Consider the following 23729-nt stretch of genomic DNA (forward strand, 5'->3'; position numbering starts at 1 on the left):
GAGACCACCTAAGGCCTCCGAAACACTTCTAGGATAAAACCGTCCAAACAATAGAACGACCCAACAGTCGGATCCTCACGGATCAAAAAGCGAACGAACCGAAACCGCAAATAATCCAACTCAACCAAAAAGTTGAGCAAACACAAAAGTAAACATACTCACATGTTCGTATCAACGAATGGAGGCTAATGGAGCAAGGAACTGCCATTGGAATGGCTGGAAGCCGCCGGAAAACGCCACCACAGACCGTGGCAGCACCGTCGTCAACCTCTGAATTGGGCGGCGAGACATATGTCAAACTCTTCCTCTCAACATGTACATCAACATTCATAACTAGCACAACCTCTGAATCGAAGCCATATGCCCAGAATTTACCTCGGAAGCTCTGAAACTCGATGAACCCTAGAATTCCAATCTTCAAAATTTGACCTCCACACTTTGAATCGTTGCAAGCCACCCTAAGGGAAAGCTTCTATGTCCTCTGGGCTCCAAAAGCCCTCAAGAAACTCCGCCTGATGTGGCCAGAATTGAGAGTTCCAAGTTGACCCCAGATTGCAGCGCTGCCTCCTCTTTCCTCCCTTGCTACGCCGTCCAAAGCTCGACCCAGGTGACGAAGCTGCCACAAACTTGGAGAGGGGAGTGAGGCGAAGAGAATGGGACAAGTGGCACGTTGATTGGTGGCCAGAGGAGGGAGAAATTGTTTGGCTCCAATTTTGCTGCAGCTGGTCAACAGTCTCTTTTCTTGCGTGGGCGTGCCAGCACCGTTCGGGTGCGGTCGTCGGGGGTGTCCCTTGACCTGACTTCTATCAAACGATTGTAGACGAGGAGAGCACCAACCTCGTCTTGGGATTCTTTGTGCCTCGTGGTGAGGACTTTGCTGAAGTTTCTTCTTGTTCACAAGTCGATACTCAATATTGCAGATTGAGCAGAGCGAAATCACCGGGAAGTATTGAGATCTTGCTAAAGCGTGACTTTAGCTTGGCTGGGTTGCTAGGGCGTTACCCTTGCTTGGCTGGTTCTGTAACCGTTGTGGTCGCGGCACTACCGTCGGCTCCCGAGGAGACTAGGACCGAAGCACGTTGACAGAGGGTTTGGTGGCACTGAAAGTCGGCTTCTGAGAAGACTAGGACTAGGAGTGTGATCACCGGTAAGAGAAAGAGAAGGAGAGGAGTTGCTCTTAGAGAGGTTGCTCTAGAGAGAACTTAGATCATCTTAGAGATGTTTTGATGTTGTGTTGTGAATGTGTGTCTTGGTGTTGGTGTTTGGTCGTGGTACTACAATCGGCTCTCTAGGAGATTAGGACCGAAGTACGTTGACAGAGGGTTTGGTGGCACTGAAAGTCGGCTTCTGAGAAAACTAGGACTAGGAGTGTGATCACCGGTAAGAGAAAGAGAAGGAGAGGAGTTGCTCTTAGAGAGGTTGCTCTAGAGAGAACTTAGATCATCTTAGAGATGTTTTGATGTTGTGTTGTGAATGTGTTTTAGAATGAGAGGAGAAGGTGTTTATATAGGGAAGAAAAAGAAGAGTGAAATGATGAGTGGAAGAAAAATAATGAAAGTGGAGTATGAAAGTGATTTGTAAAATATGGAAAAGATAGAGAAATGATGAAATGAAAGCAAAGCATGAAGGTGTAGAAACATGGAAGTGATGATGATCTATTAAAGAGATTGTCTTGAAAAATATATCCAAGGAAAAGAAGAAAAGCATCTAGCTTTCTTCATGTGGGTAGGAAACATGAACATGTGAATATTGAGCTGGTTTTAGGTCAGTTTCTGCCCCTTTATTCCTTCAATTATTTCTCCAACAAGCCTTCAGAATGAGCCTTCGACTTCTTCATAAAAAATGTTCCACTATGAGTGTAGATCATCCTGAAAAATTTTCAGAGCTTTATTCCATGCGGTTGGGCTGGAAATGCTGCTGGACTTCTTACAGGTCCAGTTTTCCAATTTTGCTTCTGTAGAAAATTGGACTGATTGTTTGAAGGCCTACCACTCAATCTAGCTCGATCTGGCACTCTTCATAAGAAATGATCCTTGGGCTTTCTAGAATTAATCTGGAAAGTTTCAGCTCATTTCAAGTTCATTTGGTCAGTCTGCCGCCCCTCCTTCCTTGTTTAGCTCGGTTTCTCCTAGCCGAAGTAGGAAAATGTGCTAAAGTTGACTTTTCATGTTTCCATGCTTCCATGCTTCCATAGTAGGCTTTATTTAGCCTCTAAATATATATTTCGAACTTGTCGACAATATATAGCTTGAACCACTGACATTGGCTCAATTTCTCCAACACATGCCTTGTCAGGCCAAAATGTTCATTTTGGGTCCAAACAGAAATCACAGGACGAAAAATCTGTCCCCGATAGCGGCTTGAGAGAGAAGAGAGAAAAAAGTTTCCAAAAATGGAAACTTCAGTATTTTCTGAAATTTTCAGATTTTTTTTTTCTTATTTAACCAAAATGGAAACTTTTTCCGATGGCCATAACTTCTTCATATGAACTCTGATTTTCGCGTTCCGCATGTCCACGAACTCGTATCGACACACTCTACAATTTCTGTGAAGGAAGTTTTCACAGAATCCTAACATATAAAAAAAGTCAACCCTTGACCCCTCGAAAATAAAACGTTTCGAGTAATTATTCGTCTGAAACACTTTCGATCCATCCTCGAACCACAGAATCGTATTAACGAACACTTTATTAATTTCAGGAAATTCTGATAAATTAATAACGAATTTATGTGGTATTACACAAGTGAATCTGATGGCTGAAAATAAATGCACAGTTCTTTTAAAGGAATAAATGCATAATTGTAAGTTGTTATAATTTTCAGCTTTTAAATTTATTACATGTGGTTGAGATGATGTTCGACCAAGAAAAAAAATAAGTTTGTGAGTTGGATAATATGCAAAGCTCATAAATAAAATATTATAAATTTTCAAAATCAAAATTTAAACTTCCCAATCTTGGCCTCAAATTCTAATCAAGAAAGATCTTAGCTCGGCTAGAGTTCTCGTAATCTCGTTGATGAAGCAAAGATACTTTTGAGTCATTTGGGGTCATTTCCCGAGAGAGTGTAATAAGGCTGCCCATTGCGTGACAAGAGTCACGCTTTCTCTATATTTTCCTATTTATTGATGGAGGATGGCGTTGGGTTGGCTTGTTCCAATACTTGTTAATGAGTCATGCAATTAAGTATTTTGAATGAAGTGTGGTACTTTTCACAACCGACTTGTGGAGGTTTATGAGGCCACTATATACTTATTGATGTAGTATTTGATTATGAATGAATCATTATTTTTCGATAAAAAAAATTAAAAAAAAACCTTCAAACGAAGACCTAATTAGCTTAATGGTCGGTGAGCCGTCATTTGTTGGTTAGCTAGCCTAACTAACAACGTGGAGGTCATGAGTTCAAATTTCACTAACATCAGGAGTGGGGCGGGGAATTACATTGTTGTCCAGAATATAAAAAAATAAAAAATAAAAACTTAATGGTATTTTAACTCATTAACCTGGATGACCACTTCAATATATGGTCCACTTAATAAACTAATGTGAGTTTCACAACCAAGATCAAATATAATGTTTGAAGAGACCTAAATTTTTATAAACACATTTACAATGTCCCAATATAAGATTTACATTCTCAACCCATGATCAGTTACCCAATAAACTAGAACATTGTTGTTGGAAGAAAATGTAGGCGTATGTTGAAGATTGAGATGCGAAAAGTAACCGAGGAGAATGCTAAAAATTCAATTAGAAAAATTTGGCTCACCATGATCTACCCAAATACTAGGGGCGGGTTGCATATCCAGGTCATCGTGTTCAAGAGCAACTGATGAACAGGGTGCAAATTGATATTTTCAAACCAAAAATCTACCCAAAACTATTTTTTTTTTTCGATGGATTTGCCTTCTTTTTGGTTTGAGCACAGATATTGAATTTTGGGATGTTAATGTTGATTGAACGACAGGCCGTATAAGCTAAACGACAAAGAAGAAAAAAGAAAACGTAAACCAGCAGATTGGAGATGCGGGGTATCGATCCCCGTACCTCTCGCATGCTAAGCGAGCGCTCTACCATCTGAGCTACATCCCCATTGTTGGTTCATTTGCCCCAATGAAATATTTTTACTTAACTACATGATTCTGCTCCTAATAGATTATAGTAGTAGATCATCACAGAATCTACACAGTAATGACAAAATAAACAAGTCCCCCCAGTAATTTGTTTTAGGCCTACTTACACTGATTCATTCCTTCATCACATATATTATGCAGTAGTGTTCTGATTATTATCAGCATCCAAGGAGTTGTTGATCTTGTGAATTTTGATTTCCAGAATCAGGTCATTGGTCACATATGCCTCTATCTTTCTCCAATCTGCATCTTGTGGGAGCTCAAGCCTCCTAACATACCCAGATTCCCACCAATTCCCACTTCTCCAATCTCTTGTACTGTTTGTCTTGGACTGATCTTTTTGCTGTTGCTGCTGCTTCCACTGCCCACTAATCTCCAAAACCTTCGCATTTTCAGCATACACTCGAACACTGTTTTTCCCTTCTCCTGTTTCACCAAAACCAACAGTCTAGTGTTAATCAAATAATCAATCAACTAGCTTCATGAACATTCTCTCTCTCTCTCTCTCTCTCTATTTTGGGTAATGTCATGAACATTTTCTCTAGTTTGAACCATTTTGGAATCTTAATTGGCCTTACCCTCCAACTCTGCAAATAGTGTTTAACCCATGTAACAGTTCATTGGTAAATGTTTAATCAGTTAGAACCCTAGGCCTCTGAACATATAGCCAAAATCAACCACCTTAGTAAAAGTTAATAAGCTTTGCCAAGATTTGATGTAAACAAACAGAAACACCCTTAACTTCAACCCTTCGAGTACAATGAAATGAGTAATCAAGTATGTTCTCCAAGGGGTTTTGCTTGAGTAACAGGTGTTTCTATCCATGATCGAGCATCAAACTTTGGTTGAACTTCTTATAAATTTTTTTCTTATATATAAAAAATGATACTTTTGATTAACAATGCATAAGACTTTATTGTTTTGGCCAAACACTTTACTCAATATAAAAGCTTGAAAATAAAATAAATAAATAAAAAAAACCCTCCCCTTGTCGATCTTACTTGTGAATTAAGGAATTATGCTTATACTCCTTAGGTTTGTAACCTGCAGCCTGCCACCATATTACATGATACATAACAATAAACTGTATGCAGTCTCCTTGGTTGATATATATATATATGAACATTAAAAATAGACATCATGATTCTTGAACAAATAAAATATTAGAGAATAAGTACTACTAGCTTGGAAATTAATCGTACCAGGTAGTTCTGCTTTGAGCACATAATATTGCTCTGTCTGAAACCAATCAATAGTGCTTTGGCCAGAGCTTCTTAGACTAGACAATAAGATATCTGACTCAAAGTCCCACAGTGGAAAAGCATCAGATGGATCAAAGAATTTCCCAAACAAAAGAGGACTGAAAAATGATCCAACACCAAACACCTTGTGCACTATTGGACTACCTTGAGACATGAACTTTTTGAACACTTCTTCTCTCAATAGAACACACCATTTCTGTGGTGTTTGATCATCTGTAAGAACTTCAAGCTGTTTGTGAGTAGTGGTAGTCATGAAAGATTTGGAGAAGAAGCTGAAATTCTGAGTCTATGGTGGAGAGGGTTTTGAGAGGTTGTGGCTCCTTATAGTGGAAGAGAAGAGAAGCCCTTTTTAAAAAGTAGGAGGACAAATTCCATGGGCATATCTGGAGGGCTGTAAAGTTTATTAGGATAGGAATATTTTCTTTTCTAGATACATCTTGCTTATACGTAAGAAGAAATTACACGTGGCTGGCAACCAAAGTCTGATTTTGTATTATGGAAAAGGAAAAATTTTCACTCTAGCATCCTGATGTTTGATCTTGACATCATGTCAGTTCCTACAGTTTCAATTTAATCAGCAACACCCCCAAGGTCTCAATTTTGATCAGCCGTGTCCAATTTTTACTGTGCCATCCAATTTGAACATTAACTTTGATGGAGGGACCCACTTTTGGGGCTACAAATGTCATTTCAAACACTTTTTTTTTCTTTTCCTATTTTTAATTTCCCATTTTCCATTTTTACAAATACACACTTTGCTCCACCAACCCAGCCAACCAACCCCCTCTCTCTGCCTCAACGGACTTTTCGAGGCTCTTCTCTCTCTTTCTCACTCTCACTCTCTCTCCGGCGCTGAGATCTTGACGTCTGAGCCTCGAAAATGCAGACCGCCGCCTTCACTCTCTCGCCGTCTCTCCCTCTCCTCAAGTCTCGCCGCCTTTCCGCCCAAACCTCCACCCTCAGATTCGCTCCCACACGTGTCTCCGCCTCGCTCAAGCTTGACGCCGCTCTCACCTCCTCCACCAATGATGTCCTCTCTGCCTCTCTCTCCCGCCGATCTTGGTCCGTCTCCTCCTCTGATGACTTCAAGCCCTGGACTTCTCCGACCCTCGATCGGAGCTGTTTCTCCGGCCCTGGGTATAAAAGTGGCCTTAATTGCAGTGACGACGGTGGAGGAAGTCAGTGGTTTTCTGGACAAGGAGGAAGCAGAGGTGGTTGAAGGGTCGGCGAGTCGTTCGCAGAGGCATGACTGGCAGAAGCCGGAAATTCTCCTTCGGGTGGCAGTCGTAGGAGGTAGAGGGTAGGTGGGACTGCGGCCGGTTTGGTGGTGGTGGCGGGTTTGTGCTGGGATTCATAACCGGCGGTCAGGCAGAATTGCAATCTGGGTTGAGGGAATCGACGGTCGATTCGATTCGAGCTTGGTGGAGTGGGAGCCGACATCGTTGAGGTCGTGTAGAGAGCTGCCGATGAAGGAATTGGGTGGCGGCGATCTCATATTGTAGTGCTGCACTGGAACCGTACTCCCCATTTCAAATTAACCCATATTTTTTCCTTATGGGTTGAAGATAGTGGTATAGTGGTGTCGACGTTGGAGTTTGGATGCGGTGGAGGAGGCAGTATAAGAGGGCGTGGTGATCGGAATCTCGGGCTTGACGAAGGAGGATTGAAAAGCTCTTTGATGCCGCCGTCGATGGCCTCCACTACCAGATGGTGCATAGTGCGGGCTATGGTGGCCATTGTAGATGATGAGGAGGAGGATGAAGAGAGTGCGATGAAGGAGAAGAGGAAGAAGAAGACAATAGTGGAGAATGAGGAGTTAAGGACTGCTGATGCGAAGTTGCGAACCATTAGGGGCGCATTAGGAATTTACCCCTTCATGTGGGCCCACTTGCTGGGTTTGTCGGAGCCAGCTCATCATTTAACGTCCAATTTGGAAGGCTGACGAAATTTTGGGCACGACTGATCGAAATTGAGACCTCATGGGTGTTACTGATTAAATTAAAACCGCAGGGACTGACATGATGTCGAGGTCAAACATCAGGGTGCTAAACTGAAATTTTTCCTATGGAAAATGTGGCAAAATGGAAGAGGTAATTACATGGATTCAGAGTACAGACGTGCACTTGTACGTATCAACAAAAATTAATTTTTTAATCATTAAAAAAAAGTTGACTATAAATATTAAGGCTGAGATCACATAATAAGTACTGTGTCACTTGCACTACCATTGCATAGAAATTTTTTTGAATTACATGATCCTCATTCAAACTTTAAGATTGATTAATTGATAACTGTTGCTTGTGCAGAACCTATTGAAAACACATCACCACGCTTACTGTTCACAAACGAAAATTGATCAACACAATACATGTTTGGAAAAAAAAAAAATCAATGAATCTGAACCATCAATACAAGAATCTATAGAACTAGCCAGTCATGCAATCGTATTTCATTTCAGTCCATTTGAATTTTGAAGCAAGAGACTATTTTTCTTACAAGGCAGATGCTTTTTCCACGGTAGATCTTCCTCTTTTTTTCACTTGCCCTAACAACATAAAAGTTTGGTGTTTTGATCAACTCTAATTTATTGTTATTCCGCTTTTAGATTTCTTGGCATTACGTGTCTTGGGTGTTACCTGATCCGCGATTCAAAGATTTATCAAAAAATCTCGGCATTAGGATGTGTGAGTTCATCTCTCAAGTAGCAATGGTTATGGGACTACAAACATTCTTTTAATCTAATCGCTTTTGTAACCATCAGTAATGGCTAAAGATACTGTTTTATTGGTTACATGTAGAATCTTCTAACAGATTTGGAAACTCTGATTATTGGTTTCCTATATAGATTCCAACTTCTATGCATTATATCTATGACTGGCAATTTTATGTACCATATGAAAAACTTGGGGATTCTAGACCCTCGAGTGAGTGATGGAATGGACTCATGGAGTATGAATGATTCTGTAACACCATATTCATATGCAATGCAAATTACCTCTTTCTCAGCTGTTAGGTTTATTACAGTTTCAGTAAATGAGTCTTTTACCTCACAGAGACAATATCTTAACCAATATGATAATTATAAAAGGCTGTGGGAAAGGAATATTTGTCACATACTTACATGTGTGGGTGTTGCAGACTAAAATAAAATAAATGTCCATAATGTGAATATCTATTGTCATGCACTGCACCTCCACCTCACTTTGTGTGCAATTTTTTATGCTTCTTGTGCAGGCTAGATGGAGTATTGGCATCTGCAGAGCTAACCTTTTCCTAAAGCAGGATTAGTATCTGCATGATTCGCTGAATTTCCAACCATGGAATTTGTGGAGTGACTTTGGATAGTGGATCGCAGCCAGAAAGGGTTTCCTTTTCCCATTGAAAACAGATAGAGTTATCTTGATACCGATAGGAGCAGCTGGGATAAGGCAATTATTCTCAACTTGACAAAGTAATTATTTCTAGCTAGATTGGTAATTTGATTAGCACAATAGAGGAAATAGATAAGAGCGGCTAGGAGAACCTTAACTCATTCTTAACTCACTAATAAGAGAGTAATTTATTTCTAGAATGGTAATTTCAGTAGCACAGACACAGTAAAGGAAATAGATAAGAACAGCTGGTGAAAATGTGTCAATTACCTCCCTGAACCTTTTTCATGGTTATAAACTAAAAATCAAAATATTCATTTACTTCTTTTTCGTTGAAATTTTGCCTTTGTTTATTTACTTTTTTTTTTTTGGTAAGAAATGATAATATTTTCATTCATAATAAGTACTGATTACATGACTTAGACTCCCTTGTACGTCCATCAACATTTCAACGAAGAACTTGATTTCAAAATTACAGAAAGGTAAACATAATTCATTAATGCAGAAAAAAAAAAGATAGAGCCTACAAACAAAAAATTAAATAACGCACAAGGATGATAACAAACTAACAAACTCTTCGTTCTTGACAAAACTGTAATTACCCAAGCCTAAAGCGACCCGACCCAACAAATGACCTGAGCTGAGAGCAAGTCAGGGCACATTATGCCACTTGGGTTTGGCCCTAGAAATAATAATAATAATAATAATGGCTGGGTCCACCATTTTGTGAAGAAAAATAAATTTCTCAGCACCCGTGAGTATGAGGAGAATGCCCGCATCATGGTGTGCAATCTACAGTTTTTTTTTTTTTTTTTCGAGAAAAAGAAAGAACCTTCAATTAATTAATTGGAAAGCAAACATGGGGGGGGGGAGATAGACCAAAACCCCAAGTACAACCGCGGTTACAGATACCATCGAGCCAAAGGGCTCAAACTCTAACCACATGACCCCTTTCCCAGGCTACAAATTTCATATAATCCCAAGATTCTTGGTAATACCTTGTAGTTAACCGCACAGAAGACTGCGCCCTCTTCCACACCGTGTCCAAAAAGTATCAGACCACGTGCAAGGATCGCTCATTAACAAATTGACAACCAAAATAAACCAAGCTTAAAACAAATCGTCCTCGGGAATGACACCATTTACATGGCATAACAACTAGACCCAACCCTAGCTCAAGAGAATAAGGGAACAACCCTAACTCAGAGTAGGGACTTATTGACACCAAACTACCTAAAACCCAAAACCTAATAACAAACAAAATAAGACAATCACAACCCATATCATTTTGCCAAGAAAGCAACACCGGCCTACCATTGGATTTCATCATCAGAGTAGTGTGAACGCAAACAACCCCTCGCACGTCAGATATGAACCGCAAAAGATCTCCTCGTACCAACTGTTCAGGATCAGTCTCCCCCCCCCCTCCCAGCCTTCCACAAAACCTCCACCACAGCCAACCTGAAGACCGCCACCAACACAACGTTAGTACCATCCCTCCACTACTAACAGCACCAGTTTTCCACCACCACACTCCCATGGAGACCACTGCGTACAACATTCTAGGTCCACAGTTCAAATCTAAACCACCAAGGCTAACCTGCCAAGGCGCAAGAGATTGATGCTGCCAGCCACCCTACCGTCGAAAAGCCCTCCAAGCCGGGTCAAAACCCAAAGCATCTAGGCTAGGAAGACCCAATTAAACACGAGCCCGCAACCACGACCAAGGTAGATCCACCGCCGTTGCTATCCCAGCAGCAGAAACAGAGAAAGTAAAAGTCCCGCATGCGACCATACTACACCACCAGAATCCTCCAAGATCCCGTCCGGCTGCAACTGCTATACTCCGACGAGGCAAAGAGCCTTCGTCAGCGTTGCAGCGCCACCGGACGAGGGAAAACCAACGAAAAAAAACCCTGCTTTTCACTCCGAATTTTGTGGAGCAAAAAGACTGACGAAATTTTTGTGTGTGCAATCTACGGTTTGATTTTATGAGTCAAACTAATTATTTTAAAATAATTATTTCCTACCAAAATATTTTAATATATTAATATCACTTGGTAGGTTTTCTCGAAATCTTTATCATAGTAATTATATCTTCCACATTTGTAATAAATAATGAATAGAAAAATTATGTGAACTGTGTCCTGCTTCAGAGACCTGACACAATAGATGGAAACAAACATAAAAAGTAGTTAATAGTGTTTTGTCTTCAAGACCCAACGAGTATACTTGCTTTAGAAAGACTTTTAAAACTAGTGGCCTAAGTCTATACATTTACTCTATGGGCAAGAACAAACCCAATGATGGAGTCGGCGACAAGACAACACTCGCCATTGATGAAATATCCTCACCCGATGTAGATGACTACGGTTAGAATAGAGCATGTTCTTCTCCCCACATGTTAATATAGTACATTCCTATGATAATCGTCAACCCATAAAAGCAAGTTGCTATTTGGCCAATTTGGTATGCTATACTTTAAAAAAAAAAGCTGGCTTTTGCTTATTTTTAAGTATAAGTGGCTGAAAAGCAAAGTAGCTGAGTGTTTGATAAATTTTTATAAGTGTTGTGAGTGCTGAAAACAGTTGCAAAGTGTTTGGTAAACTTAAAACTAAAAGTGTTGTGAATTTGTAGAATGACCAATTTAGACATGAAATAATTTATTGCCTTAATTGTTTGGTAATATAATGTAGTTTAATTATTTTTTTATGGTTAGTTTAATCTTCATTATGTTCATATATATTAGCTATTCTTAGCTATCAACTTTTACAGGGACATCAAACAATCGTGATAATTAAAACCGTAAGTGCGCCGCTCTGCTAGCCCGCACCAAACCTTAAGACGATCTTTTGTCCCTTTCACTGCAAATCTCCACAGGATATCATCCATCGATGATGTAACTGCATCATTTGTTGTTTCCCTGGCTCTGGTAGAGAATGAAGTCATTGATATCTCAAGAAGAATTGGCGGATCTCAGCGTCGAGCATCATAGTCCTATTTGCTTGCTCGACCTTTGGCACTACAACCTACTACTCTAAATGTTCTACAGCGCTTTTTCAAGTGGGTTTGAGTGCTGAACATAGTCTTCAAGATCCAAGAAAGAGCACAGAATCGTTTAGTGCTTGCTTTCGATCTTCTTAGGGATCAAAACAAAGTTGTACGGGGTGGGCCATGGCAATTCAATTAGGCTCCATTGGTGCTGCAGAAGTATGATGGTATTTCACAGCTGCATACAATTGAATTGAATTCACTTTTCTTCTGGATTCGTATCACCAACATCCTACCGTTGTTCAAGGTACACAACAAAATTGCAGATATTGTTTATTGTTGCTGGGAAATATATTGAATTGAATGAGAAAATCTTTGAAAATATGAGTTAGGGTTAGGGTTTCACATGAAATCTCTAAGCTCTTCTTTCTCAAGAAAGCCCTAAAACTCGCTCCTAATGTAGAAGCAAATGTTTCATTTTTCTTTGAGGATCTTGTAGGAAAGTGGAACCTCTGTCACTTGATTTTTCATGAAGGGGATCATTATCCTAGGGCCAATGGTAGAGTTGTGCCAAGTGTTGCGCATAGCACTGTGAAAAAGTGGTTGGACATCACCAGCCCTTCTTTAGGGTTTACCACAAACAAATTTGTGAATGGTGCCTTCTAATTTCGGGGTATACAGACCTCAATCTTGCCTCCTGCAAAAAAGACATAATTTGGTTTAAAAGAACATGCTGGTGGACGCAAGCCTATTGTGTTGTGTGAGCAGGATACACGCTCTAATGTCATTGCAAATGAAGTCTTGCTCTAGTCCCTGTTGAGGAGCTTTGCCTGTTGAGGAATCTGTGCTAACTAAGAGAGGCAGACCAACGAAACCATTCTCATCTCCAAAGAAGCTGAAAATACTGTTGCCAGACTTGTTTAGCAAATTGGTGAGCACAGATGCACCCATAAAGAGTTGAAGATGCCGAAATTTCCAACCAAGTTCTCCGCCAAGTCTCTTGGAATGGTTGAGGCTCTGGGAATTATTTTTGTGCCTAAAGAAGTTGTACATGCAGATAAAGATGAACCAAAGAAGAAAAGGGGAAGACCACTTAGTTCCAAGAACAAAAACCCTCTAAACTCAAAAAAGGTTGGTGAAGCACAAGAACTTTGCCTTGCATATCTCACAAAGCCTCCTAGCCCTTATCTTGAAGGGCAAGAAGAAAATTTAAGTTATTTTTCTTTTTAAACTTTGCCTGTTTGTTATTTGTTTTCATAGTTCATAGACTCGCTTTTAATAAGTGAGAATTGAATGTTTTAATGAGTGGTGATATCTTGCATGCCACTTTTCTTACTTGTCTGTATTTATGGCAGTAGAAGGTATGTATCGTGCCGCTCTGATTTGAGTTGAATGAGAATTTGTTATCTTGATTAAAAAACTATCAGCTTTTATAAATCATGGTGATAATATGATTAATATTAGACAATTTTAAATATTACTATATAGTTAACGTAATGCAGATTTCTAGAAGGTAAAATATTCAATATAATCATTTAAACTTGTAAGATAGCTAATGAACTATAAAAATTATTTTAATGGGAAGAAAATCTATCAATCATTTTGACCATAATGGCTTTAAATTCAGGAATCCAATCCAATCGACTGAATTGATTAATTAGTTTTTTTAACCACATTCTAGTGACTTATTATTACTTTGAAGCTGGCTACTTATGCATCATTTGTTTTACATAATTGAGGTTTGAGAATGGAAAAGTGCTATATTCCTATATTCAATAGAAAATTACATATAAGTGTCATTTTAAAACTTTAATTAGCCACAAGGCCATCTAGTTTTTCTTGTACACATAAGGCCATTGCATCCTCAAAATTTTCCCTCCTTGACGATTTTACCCTTCTACCTAAGAAACTAACTTGATCACTGAAGCCAAACAGATCAATCACACACACACACTCTCTCTATCTCTCTCTAAGTTCAATTCCAAAATCGAGACATGGAATCGTCCTCCTCAGTTCGATGCCGCCATTCTGGTCCGAAAACCTTCGACGACGCTAACCGCAGCTAAAACGGCCTCAAAGCTCTGATCATCGCTCCGATCGAATGATGACCGCACAAGAAGATGAAGAACCTTGAGCTTTTGACAATCGAGCCCGGCGACCAGGAGCTCAAATTCGAAGTCGAGTCGTTCTCTGGCGAGCGGCTGAGATCTTAAGCATTTGATGCTTTCAAAGCCACTCGACTCCTGGCCTCGGCTTCGTCACAAGATGAAAACCTTGATCTGGTGGCTGAGATAACACATGCCTCCACAACGCGTTGCAAAAGTCGTTGGCGACGGCAGAATCGTCCACGTTCATGTACAGCCTCAAATCTCGCTTCCGTTGCTCCAGCTCGTCGGCGACAACGTGGATGTGCTGCAAATACGGCGGCAGAATTGCGCCGCTTTTCGGTTTTCTGAACCTTCAACGCCAAATTCCGGCAATTATAGCTACTTTTACTAGCTTGGCTTTGCCACCGACCTTAGCCCCTAGAAAGTTGTCTTCAATGGTCTGGTTCGGGTCGAGCTAAAGCACGATTTCATTCGGCTTTTTTCCGGTGATGAGATTGGTGAAATTTGAGTCCTCAATGCAATTGCAATTTCCAATTGCTTGGATTTGGAAATTTTACACTCGTTCAAAACCCAGAATTATGTATTATTACAGTTTTTAGATTAGGTATAAACTCATTTGTTGATATTTGTCATTCAATTTGATAGCTTTGGTTTGTTTTTGGTAATTCCTATGGATTTTATGGTTACTCTAGTGAATGATGCTCATGGATACAAGTTATGTTGATGGATTATGATATGTGCAATACATTCAAGTTTGAGCATTGCAAGCCTTCGACATTGTAATTTATAGTTGTTTTAATGTTTTATATATAGTGGTTTTTGTGTTGGTTGGTAATAGCTTTCTCAGTTGGTGATAGTAGCTTTGTTAGTCTATGGCAATAGTTTTTTCAATCTCTGCGAATAGATTTTGTTTTGCATGGTAGTAGATTTCGGTGTTAGTGAGAGTAGTTTTTTGTGATGGTTAAAGTAGTTTTTTGTGTTGGTGAGAGTAGTTTTTGTTGCTGGTGGCAGTAGCTTTTGTTTCTGGTGACAGTAGTTTTTGTTGCTGGTGACAATAGCTTTTGTTTCTGGTGACAGTAACTTTCTGATGTTGGTGACAGTAGTTTTCATTGTTGGTGACAGTAGTTTTCATTGTTGGTGACAATAGTTTTTGTGACCTCGCCAAAAATCTTATCATATTAGAGTAACTTTTGCTGCTGGTGACTGTAGTTTTTGTTGCAGGAAATCTCATCAGAGTAGCTTTTGTTGCTGGTGACAGTAGCTTTTGTGACCTCGCCGGAAATCTCATCAGAGTAGCTTTTGTTGCTAATGACAGTAGCTTTTGTGGTTGCCGGATACCTCACCGGAAAGGAGAGAGAGAATGATTGTTGACTTTTTACTCTAGTGACAATGTGGCATTCAGGTAAATATTTTAGTTTTTATATAAAAAATTGAACATAATTTTTATTCAAGTGGTCTTATGAGAGAAAAAAAATAGTTGATGGCCCTAAAGCTAAAAAAACATTAAAAAAATGACCTTATATGTAATTTGCCCTATGTTCAATTGCAAAGATAGGGCAAAAGACTCATCCTCAAGGGGAAGTAGGGTTTCTCTAGAAGAATTATTACTTTCTTTTTCCTTTTTTAGTTGTTGAGAACATACAATGATTACTTATCTGTCGAATTCATAATCTCCAACTTATGAAAAGAATGAGGTTCTCTTCTCATTTTTGTAACATATATTACAGACGTTCAATAGCTATTACATGATTATGACTAAATTACTCCCACTAGAAATGGTAAACACCAAATCTTGCATAAAAATGTACAAAATTATTTAAAAGATTACTTCAAAATTTTTTTTTAAATGTTTGAAAACTTGTATTGAATACAACCTTAATTAGTGCATTTTTCTTCATCACGAGAAGGTATGCAGCAATCTTGAGAGTTGAGACGCACCGACGTCAACACACAAATAACATTAAAAGTTATAGTTCCAATTTTATTCGGATGTCTGTGAAAGTCTGAAGGAAGATATTGAAGTAATGTAACACTTAATTAATTGGTGAAAGAAAAGAAAAGAAAAAAAAAGACTAATTGGTTGATAAAAGTCATAACACAATGATTCAGGCGGGCACATCACATCGCACATTCAAGTGATTCAACAGTGATACAAAGTGGGAATTGGTTTTCTTTCAAGGTTTTATTTTTTTTTTTTTTCAAACAGAAAATAACAAATAAGACCAAATAAAAAATAAAATAGAAAATAGTATGAAATACCCCAAAAAAAAAAACAAAGAGAAAGAAAGAGACAGGAAACAGAGTCATTCGTTTGACAGCTTTTGAGACGAAACGTTTAACGTTCTGAAGAGAAAAAATTTGATCTTTCCTACACGTCCTGGTCAATACCGCCATTGCTTTGTATAAACATATTACAGCTGACATTGTGTAAGCTCCGTGTGGTGGATCTGGTCAGAATCCAACACCCTTTTAAAAGCTTCACACGGAGACCCTTTCAATTTTGGATTCAGGGCCTGCTTTCATTGAAATTTGAGGTGAAACTTGTTTGGATGCTTGTGTTTTGAGCTCCCTATTCAGCTTTCTGTGCTTGGTTTCTTTGTGGGTTTTGTGTTGCAATAAGATTTGATTCTATATTTTGGCTGCTTTGGGGGAGAACAATTCTGGGTTTGATTGATTCTCTTCTCTCCTATTGTGTTTTAAAGTTCAAATCTTGATGGGAAAATCCTTGGTGGGTCTGTGAGGATTTTCTTGTGTAAGGAAAATTGGGGTTGGAGGTGTTCTGTGGAGGAAAATTTGAATATTGCGTTGGTGGCAAATTGTGAAAGTTTGAAGCTTTTTGGTGAAGTTTTGGGTGATGAAGGTGTTCTAGGGTTTTGGTTATGAGAGGTTTAGGGATTGATGAAATGAGAAGGATATTGAACGTTCGGAATGATAATACTACAACAAATGGGTCTTATGAGGACAAGTCGTTTCTTAGTTTTGGTTACTCTGCTTTGTGTTTCAGCTTTGATCAGCTCGGAGGAGAGAGTGATCACAGAAGAAGTGTTTCTCAGTAGACTAGTTGATCCAGCAACTGGAAAGATTGATGGAGATATGGTAAGACACTGTGTAAACTTTTATTTGAATTCGCATACATTTAGTTCATTTTTTCATGATGGGTTGTTGTTCTAGCTTGTAGAAGTAGATTTGGGGTTAAGCTACTAAATACTTTACTGGAATAGATTTGTGATTTTGGTCAACTTGATGTTAGATGTTTTCGGGTAATTATTTTGAAACTAGAACTAGTAATTGAGATTAGCAATATCTGGGTAGTTTTGATTAATTTTAGACCTGATGAAAATGGAATGATAAAAACAGGAAACAAATTACAAGAGAAAACAAAATGTATTCAGCTTCCACTTTCTGCAGTCTATTCACAAATCAAGTTTGGTCTTCTTCAATAAGTGTGCAGATTTCTGCAAAGTAGTAATAGAAATTAAAATTTGTTAAATTCTATCGGCTGCAGGCACAGCTGTTATGGGTACGTTGCAAGGTAGATTTGACCCATTTGGTGGAAACTATTCAAGATCTTCACTTATGGTTACCAGAGGAAACATATAGTAGCACAGATGAAATTAGTTCAAAAAGACAGTCACTGGAAGAAGAAAATGTGCAGAAACTTATTAGTGTCCTGCATCCTCAGGTGAAACAAACTCTTTCAGATTGTTTCAGAAAGAATAATCTCTTTTTCCGTGTCTCGGGAGAAGAGAATGCCTCCAAGATTTGGTATGCCAAGTATATTGAGTCCCTCTTTCCCAGACCTGTTCCAAGAAGGAATATGGGCAGTGAATTGCTCCAGACCTCTGCTGAGGTACCTTCTCCTGCCCCTGCACCAGGATCTTCTAAACTCAGTCCAGCATCATCCCCTGGTCCTGCACCTTCTGCTTCTATCATTTCTAGGTCCTCGGGCCCTACTACTTCACAAGCATCATTTTTTCCTTCCGTGTCCCGAAATTCGAGTTCACAACCTTCAGTTAGCGAACCAGCTCCCAGCACCATTATACAGATAACTAAGAAAAAGACTGACCATAAACCAATTATCATTGCAGTTGTTGTAACTGCAACAGTGACATTTGTTGTTGCAGCAGTCTTCTTTTTATGCTGTACTAAAATCTGTAGGACACGGCGTAAAGATAGAAAAAATGATGAGAGCCCCCTTCTTAGCCTGAGTAAATCCGACTCTGGAGGTACAGTTCTCTAATATTTCGTACTGTTATCTTAAACTGTTTCAGTTCTACATTTCTTTGACATTTTGATGTTTTCAGGTTCTTCTTACAAGTCTTATCCTTTGGAAAATTCAATAAAAGGAGAGAAGATTGAGCATCAATCATTGGGTAATAACTCAGGCCTTAAAGGATTAATCTTTGAATAGTAATTTTTGCATTGAGTCTGATGTTCTCTATACTTCACTGCAGAATTAGGATCCATTGGACGTGCATCCAAATCCCGGTATGAAGTGTATGAGGCATCCAGCAATGGGAACGGATGGATACCACCTCCTCCTGGAAGGCCTCCTAATGGACCGCCTCCTCTGAAGCCCCCTCCTGGCAGAGCAAATCCTCTCCCTCCTGAGCCACCTTCTTCTTTTAAGCCTCCTCCTGGCAGGGCGGGTCCTCCTCCAACCCCTCCGCCTCCTGTACCACCTCCCACTTTGAAACCATCTGGTGGTGCAGCCCCTCCCCCACCACCTCCAGCTCCTGGTCCTCGGCCCCCACCACCTCCAGCTCCTGGTCCTCGCCCCCCGCCACCTTCAGCTCCTGGTCCTCCTCCCCCACCACTTCCAAAGATTGGTGTACCTCCTCCTAGGCCACCTCCATCAATGCCTATAGGTTCTAAGCTAGCTCGACCTCCACCATTTGCACCAAAGCGTCCATCAAATGCTGCTTCGAGTGATGGCTCAGAGGCTGATGGTGATGCTCCTAAAACCAAGCTGAAGCCCTTTTTTTGGGATAAGGTTCTAGCAAACCCTGATCATTCAATGGTGTGGCATCAGATTAAATCAGGATCTTTCCAGTTAGTACCACTTCTCTTCCTTTTCTTATTTGTAACCTATAAATTATTTAATATTATAAGCTGCTGAAGACTATGTGATTATCATACAGGTTTGATGAGAACATGATTGAATCTCTGTTTGGGTATAATGCTGGTGATAAAAACAAAAACGATCGCAAGAAAGAGTCTTCATCCCAAGATCCTACACCTCAGTTCATTCAACTTATTAATCCCAAAAAGGCACAGAATCTATCAATTCTTCTCCGAGCTTTGAATGTGACAATAGAAGAAGTCTGCGATGCAATTCGTGAAGGTAACTCCCTTCTTTTAGTGACATGAAATAAGATGCATTTATTTTAATTTCTTCCTTTTGAGTGTGTTAGAGAGGAATTGCAAGGGATACACGTTCTACTTTTTGGTTCATTTTTCTTGAAGGAGCTTGCAATTAATCTCTGAAGTACGAGTATTTAATGCAATTGTTTAGAACCGATTGCTTACTTCTAAAGCTTTTTTTTTATTTTTTTGGCAAAGTTCTCAAGGGATCATCTTCTTTTTTGTTTGAGAATAGAATAACTTATACAGAAAACTCAAAATGAAAGATGGTTATGACCCCAGTGCTTCTGGAGCTGCAGTGTTTTGGAATGACATTTGATGAGAGAGATGATTGTGGAAATTGTTTTGGGGATATACCTTTCTTCCTTATTTATGCAGATTGGAACAACAGTATCTATGTTGTTTTTTGGCTGCTGGAGGCCTGATGTTCTGCATGTTTTTCTATGTGAATAGCTTTTATTTTCATCATTTTTCTTATAAAAGCTTCGGCATTTTCATGAAAGTTTACTTTAAAACATTTTGCGATTATTTATTGACATAACATCTCCTCTTAGTAGTAGAAGAACATATAAAGATAGGTAATATAATAAGATGGTTGAGTACATTTGTGTTTGAATTTGCTCGTTCATGAGAAGCATATTGTAACATATTTTAATTGAATCAGGAAATGAGCTTCCCATTGAATTCGTTCAAACTTTGTTGAAGATGGCACCAACACAAGAAGAAGAACTAAAGCTCAGGGTGTTCGATGGTGCACTTTCTCAACTTGGGCCTGCTGAACGGTTCCTAAAAGGCTTAATCAACATCCCTTTTGCCTTTAAACGGTTGGAAGCCTTACTTTTTATGTGCACTCTTCAGGAGGAGGTCACCAACCTTAAAGAATCCTTTGCAACCTTAGAGGTAGGGGACTGAGTTTTTAAAATGCACTACTTATATGACTTTAAATCTCATAGCTTTTCTGCTTGGTTTTGGGTTTTTCACATTAACTGTGTTAGTTCAGGCAGTCTAAAATATAACCAATACACCTGATATACAACCATAATAATCATAGAACAAAGTGTAGCGAATTCTACTACAATGTTGATATCCTGCATAAAGACATAGTGCTCTAGAGCTGTGGGAATCTTTATTTCATGGTGAAAATACACGTTACTAGTTTTTGCAAATGTGAACAGATAAAAAGCTAATGCACAAATGAAAAATGTGCAATTTAATAACATGAATAAGAAGTTTGATGGAACAAGGAGAAAAATGATTGCTATCATAGCAAAGTACAAACTTGGGATTGATTGACACTTGCATTTATGGGATTGATTGACACTTGCATTTATGCCGAGTCAAGAACTTCCCAAAATGGCTGACCATGTCGTTTCTTTTATTAGCAATGGCCTTTGTATCCAAGCCTTGGATTTCCATCCATCTACAACCATTAATGACAACAATCCCATGATTACTACTCTACTTCTAGCTGGAATACCCGAAATAGCAAACTATTGTAAATTTGCTTCCTATTTTCAAAGTTTACATCAATTTTGCAATACCTAGTTGCTAGATTCTCTAGGTTAGTCATAGCTGAAAGATGAAGGCTTAAATGACCTAAGTCCTGCTGTCATGCATGAGGCATCAATTTGGCATCAATCTGCATATTCTGTTGGTGAGGAGCTTTTCAACAGAAACTTATCTGTTATTCAGTCATCTTTCAAATTGACTGACATGTAACAGCAGTTAAACTATATGAGTGCAGGGACGTGGTAATTAAACAATCTCTCAGTGGCCATTCAAATCTGCACATTCTTGTTGTTCTAATGAGTTGTTTGTTTCTGTGCATGACCTTGTCTGTCAGTAATTTCCAGTCCTTTGAAGTTTTACTGAATACTATCTAAACCATAGCCTCTATTTCTATTGCAGGTTGCTTGCAAGGAACTCAGAAACAGCCGGCTTTTCCTCAAGCTTTTAGAAGCTGTTCTTAAAACTGGCAATCGCATGAATGATGGAACATTTCGTGGTGGTGCACAGGCATTTAAGCTGGACACACTCTTGAAATTGTCAGATGTAAAGGGAACAGATGGCAAGACAACTCTTTTGCACTTTGTTGTTCAGGAAATAATCCGCTCTGAGGGTGTGAGAGCTGCTCGTGCAGCAAAAGAGAACCGGAGTTTCTCTAGCGTCAAAACAGATGATCTCCTTGAGGAAACTTCCCATGACACAGAAGAGCACTATTGTAATCTTGGTCTGGAGAAAGTATCAGGTTTAAGCAATGAACTCGAGAATGTAAAAAAAGCATCAATTTTGGATGCTGATAGCTTAACAGGAACTGTTGCCAAACTTGGAAGTGCTCTGGTAAAAGCCCGAGATTTTCTGAACTCAGACATGAACAAGTCAGGGGAAGAAAGTGGTTTTCATGAAACACTGAAGAGTTTTGTGCAGAATGCTGATGTTGATATCAGGGGTCTCCGTGAGGAAGAAAAGAGAATCATGGCTCTGGTAAAGAGCACCGGAGACTATTTCCATGGGAATGCAGGGAAGGATGAGGGTTTGCATTTGTTTGTTGTTGTGCGGGATTTTTTAATAATTTTAGATAAGGTATGCAAAGAAGTGAGATTGAATCCAAAAAAGTTCACAAAGGTTCAGAAAAGGGAGGCACCTTCCTCTGATCCCCACCAGCCTCCTACAACGCCATCTGCCTCTGATCCCCACCAGCCTCCTTCTCCCGGTCTACGCCAGCCTCCTTTTCCAGATCTCCATCAGCGGCTTTTCCCGGCAATCAAGGATCGGCGCATGGACAATTCTAGCTCAGATGATGAAGGTCCATAGATTTCCATCTCGAGAAGGTATTGAATCTTCTAAACCTAGTTAAAAGAAAAAAAAAATTCTTTTCATAAATGTTTATAATATGCTTCGGAAATCAATCTGAAATATTTTTGACAGCCCAGTAAATAATGTTGACTATCTGTCACTTGTGAATAAATTTATATCCATACAAATTCTTAGAGGTTCAATCCCTGTGGTTGTGTGAGGATCTTTTAAATTTGTATCAAATAATAAATTTTAACTTTGTATGTACTCTCAGGTGGTAGAATCACAATGACAAAATGCCTGCTCGGTTCTTTTTGAGATGTAAATCTGGATTCGGTTCCAGAAGCTGGAGCTTAGCCGGTGGCATAATCCTCTCTCGTTAAGATGGTGTTTTGCCATATAGAACCAAGTTGGACCCGACATCACTACATTGACCTTCATTGTTATTTGGTGTCCTGTTGATAATGGAATTGCAACAAAACAGTTTGATGATTGCCTTGGGAATGCTCACATCAGTTATTTAGTTAGCGGACCTTTTTTTTTTTTTACTTAAATTCTTTGTTCATAGGTATGATCGTTTTGGAGTAAAAAGGTGTAGCAAGGTAGTTTTTATTGATCTGTAGAATTGTTCATCTTACTATCAGGAATGAAATTTTTTGATCTGTTGATTAATTTTCACTGGCCCTATGAGTTTTTCGTAAATGTTCAGAGGGAGAGACTGCAACTACTCTTAATGCAACCTTTCCCTTGCTAGTGGTTTTTCCATGAACTTAAAAGTATAACTCGTTAGCTTTTTCTAGCTTTGCTCGCCAATGACTACATACAAATTGGCGAGCACTCTAGTACTCTTATTACTCAATTGTTTAAATCAAGACTTATTCCTTGTTCTTAGGGGGGTGTATTGTATTTGGATTTGTGCAGACTTTTTTTAAATGACAGACTTTTTAAAAAGTCCACAGACTCTTAAAAAAGTACTCCGAGTACCGCCCTCTTGATTTAAAGTTCTAAATAGGGATGGCAATGAGGCAGGTTGGGGATGGGGATCACAATACCATTCCCATCCCCGGGGTCATTCTCCACCCCCATCCCCGCCCCAATCTCCAATAAAAATATATTGGGGATTCCCCGTCCCCATCCCGACTGGGGACTAGGCCTCCAAACCCGCCCCAAATCCCCAATAAGAATTTAATAAATAAAATAATTTTTTTCTCATATTGCCTTTTTTAAAATCAAAATCTACAACAAATAAAATTAAAACATGATTAAATTCATTTTTTTTTTTTTTTTTTTTGATTTGTCAATCACACGGTGTCCTCAAAGGCTTCCTAGGCCCAGAGACTAATCCGTGCTCGGGAGATCTTGTCAGAACGCTTCCTCCCCCCTGGCCACCAAGAATATATTGGGATTTAACTCCAATAAGCGTCGGCGGGATTCGAACCCGGGTGTGGGGGTTCCACACCTGGAGGCTCTTACCAACTCGACCACCTGTGGTGGTTACATGATTAAATTCATAAATCATAATTCAGTTAGGGTCAGAGAGCGATAGGAACGGTGCCTTTTATATTGTAAAAGTGTAGCCATTAAAGTAAAGTAGTAAATGTATATCTTTGTGATTTATATTTTAAAAAATAAACTAATATAGATTAATATATATATATATATAAAATTAAAAAATATATAAATTAAATATATGTATATATTGA

The 23729-nt window shown here is 39.1% G+C and overlaps 2 protein-coding genes and 1 non-coding gene across 4 annotated transcripts; 1 reads left to right on the forward strand and 2 right to left on the reverse strand.

The window, feature by feature from the left end:
* Window positions 1–3746: 3746 nt before the first annotated feature.
* Window positions 3747–5746, reverse strand: LOC133731876 (21.7 kDa class VI heat shock protein). Of its 2 annotated transcripts, XM_062159313.1 has the most exons (3): window positions 5541–5746; window positions 5337–5429; window positions 3747–4560 (listed from the first exon to the last, which is right to left on the reverse strand). In XM_062159313.1, the coding sequence occupies exons 1-3, from the start codon at window positions 5647–5649 to the stop codon at window positions 4268–4270; spliced, it is 495 nt and encodes a 164-aa protein (XP_062015297.1). In that variant the 5' UTR covers window positions 5650–5746; the 3' UTR covers window positions 3747–4267. The 2 variants fall into 2 exon arrangements, with proteins under 2 accessions (XP_062015297.1, XP_062015296.1); XM_062159312.1 differs by having other exon boundaries at window positions 4094–4560; window positions 5337–5736.
* Window positions 4021–4093, reverse strand: TRNAA-AGC (transfer RNA alanine (anticodon AGC)). The gene has a single exon. It is a non-coding gene; the product is annotated as a tRNA-Ala (tRNA).
* Window positions 5747–16139: 10393 nt separating the features above from the next.
* LOC133734707 (formin-like protein 5) lies at window positions 16140–22704 on the forward strand. Its single transcript, XM_062162320.1, has 8 exons — window positions 16140–16962; window positions 17372–18092; window positions 18171–18239; window positions 18321–18918; window positions 19008–19210; window positions 19895–20130; window positions 21139–22061; window positions 22301–22704. The coding sequence occupies exons 1-7, from the start codon at window positions 16795–16797 to the stop codon at window positions 22042–22044; spliced, it is 2901 nt and encodes a 966-aa protein (XP_062018304.1). The 5' UTR covers window positions 16140–16794; the 3' UTR covers window positions 22045–22061; window positions 22301–22704.
* The last annotated feature ends 1025 nt before the right edge of the window (window positions 22705–23729 follow it).

Source organism: Rosa rugosa, chromosome 2, assembly GCF_958449725.1.
Source record: "Rosa rugosa chromosome 2, drRosRugo1.1, whole genome shotgun sequence".
In the NCBI taxonomy this organism is placed as follows: domain Eukaryota; kingdom Viridiplantae; phylum Streptophyta; class Magnoliopsida; order Rosales; family Rosaceae; genus Rosa; species Rosa rugosa.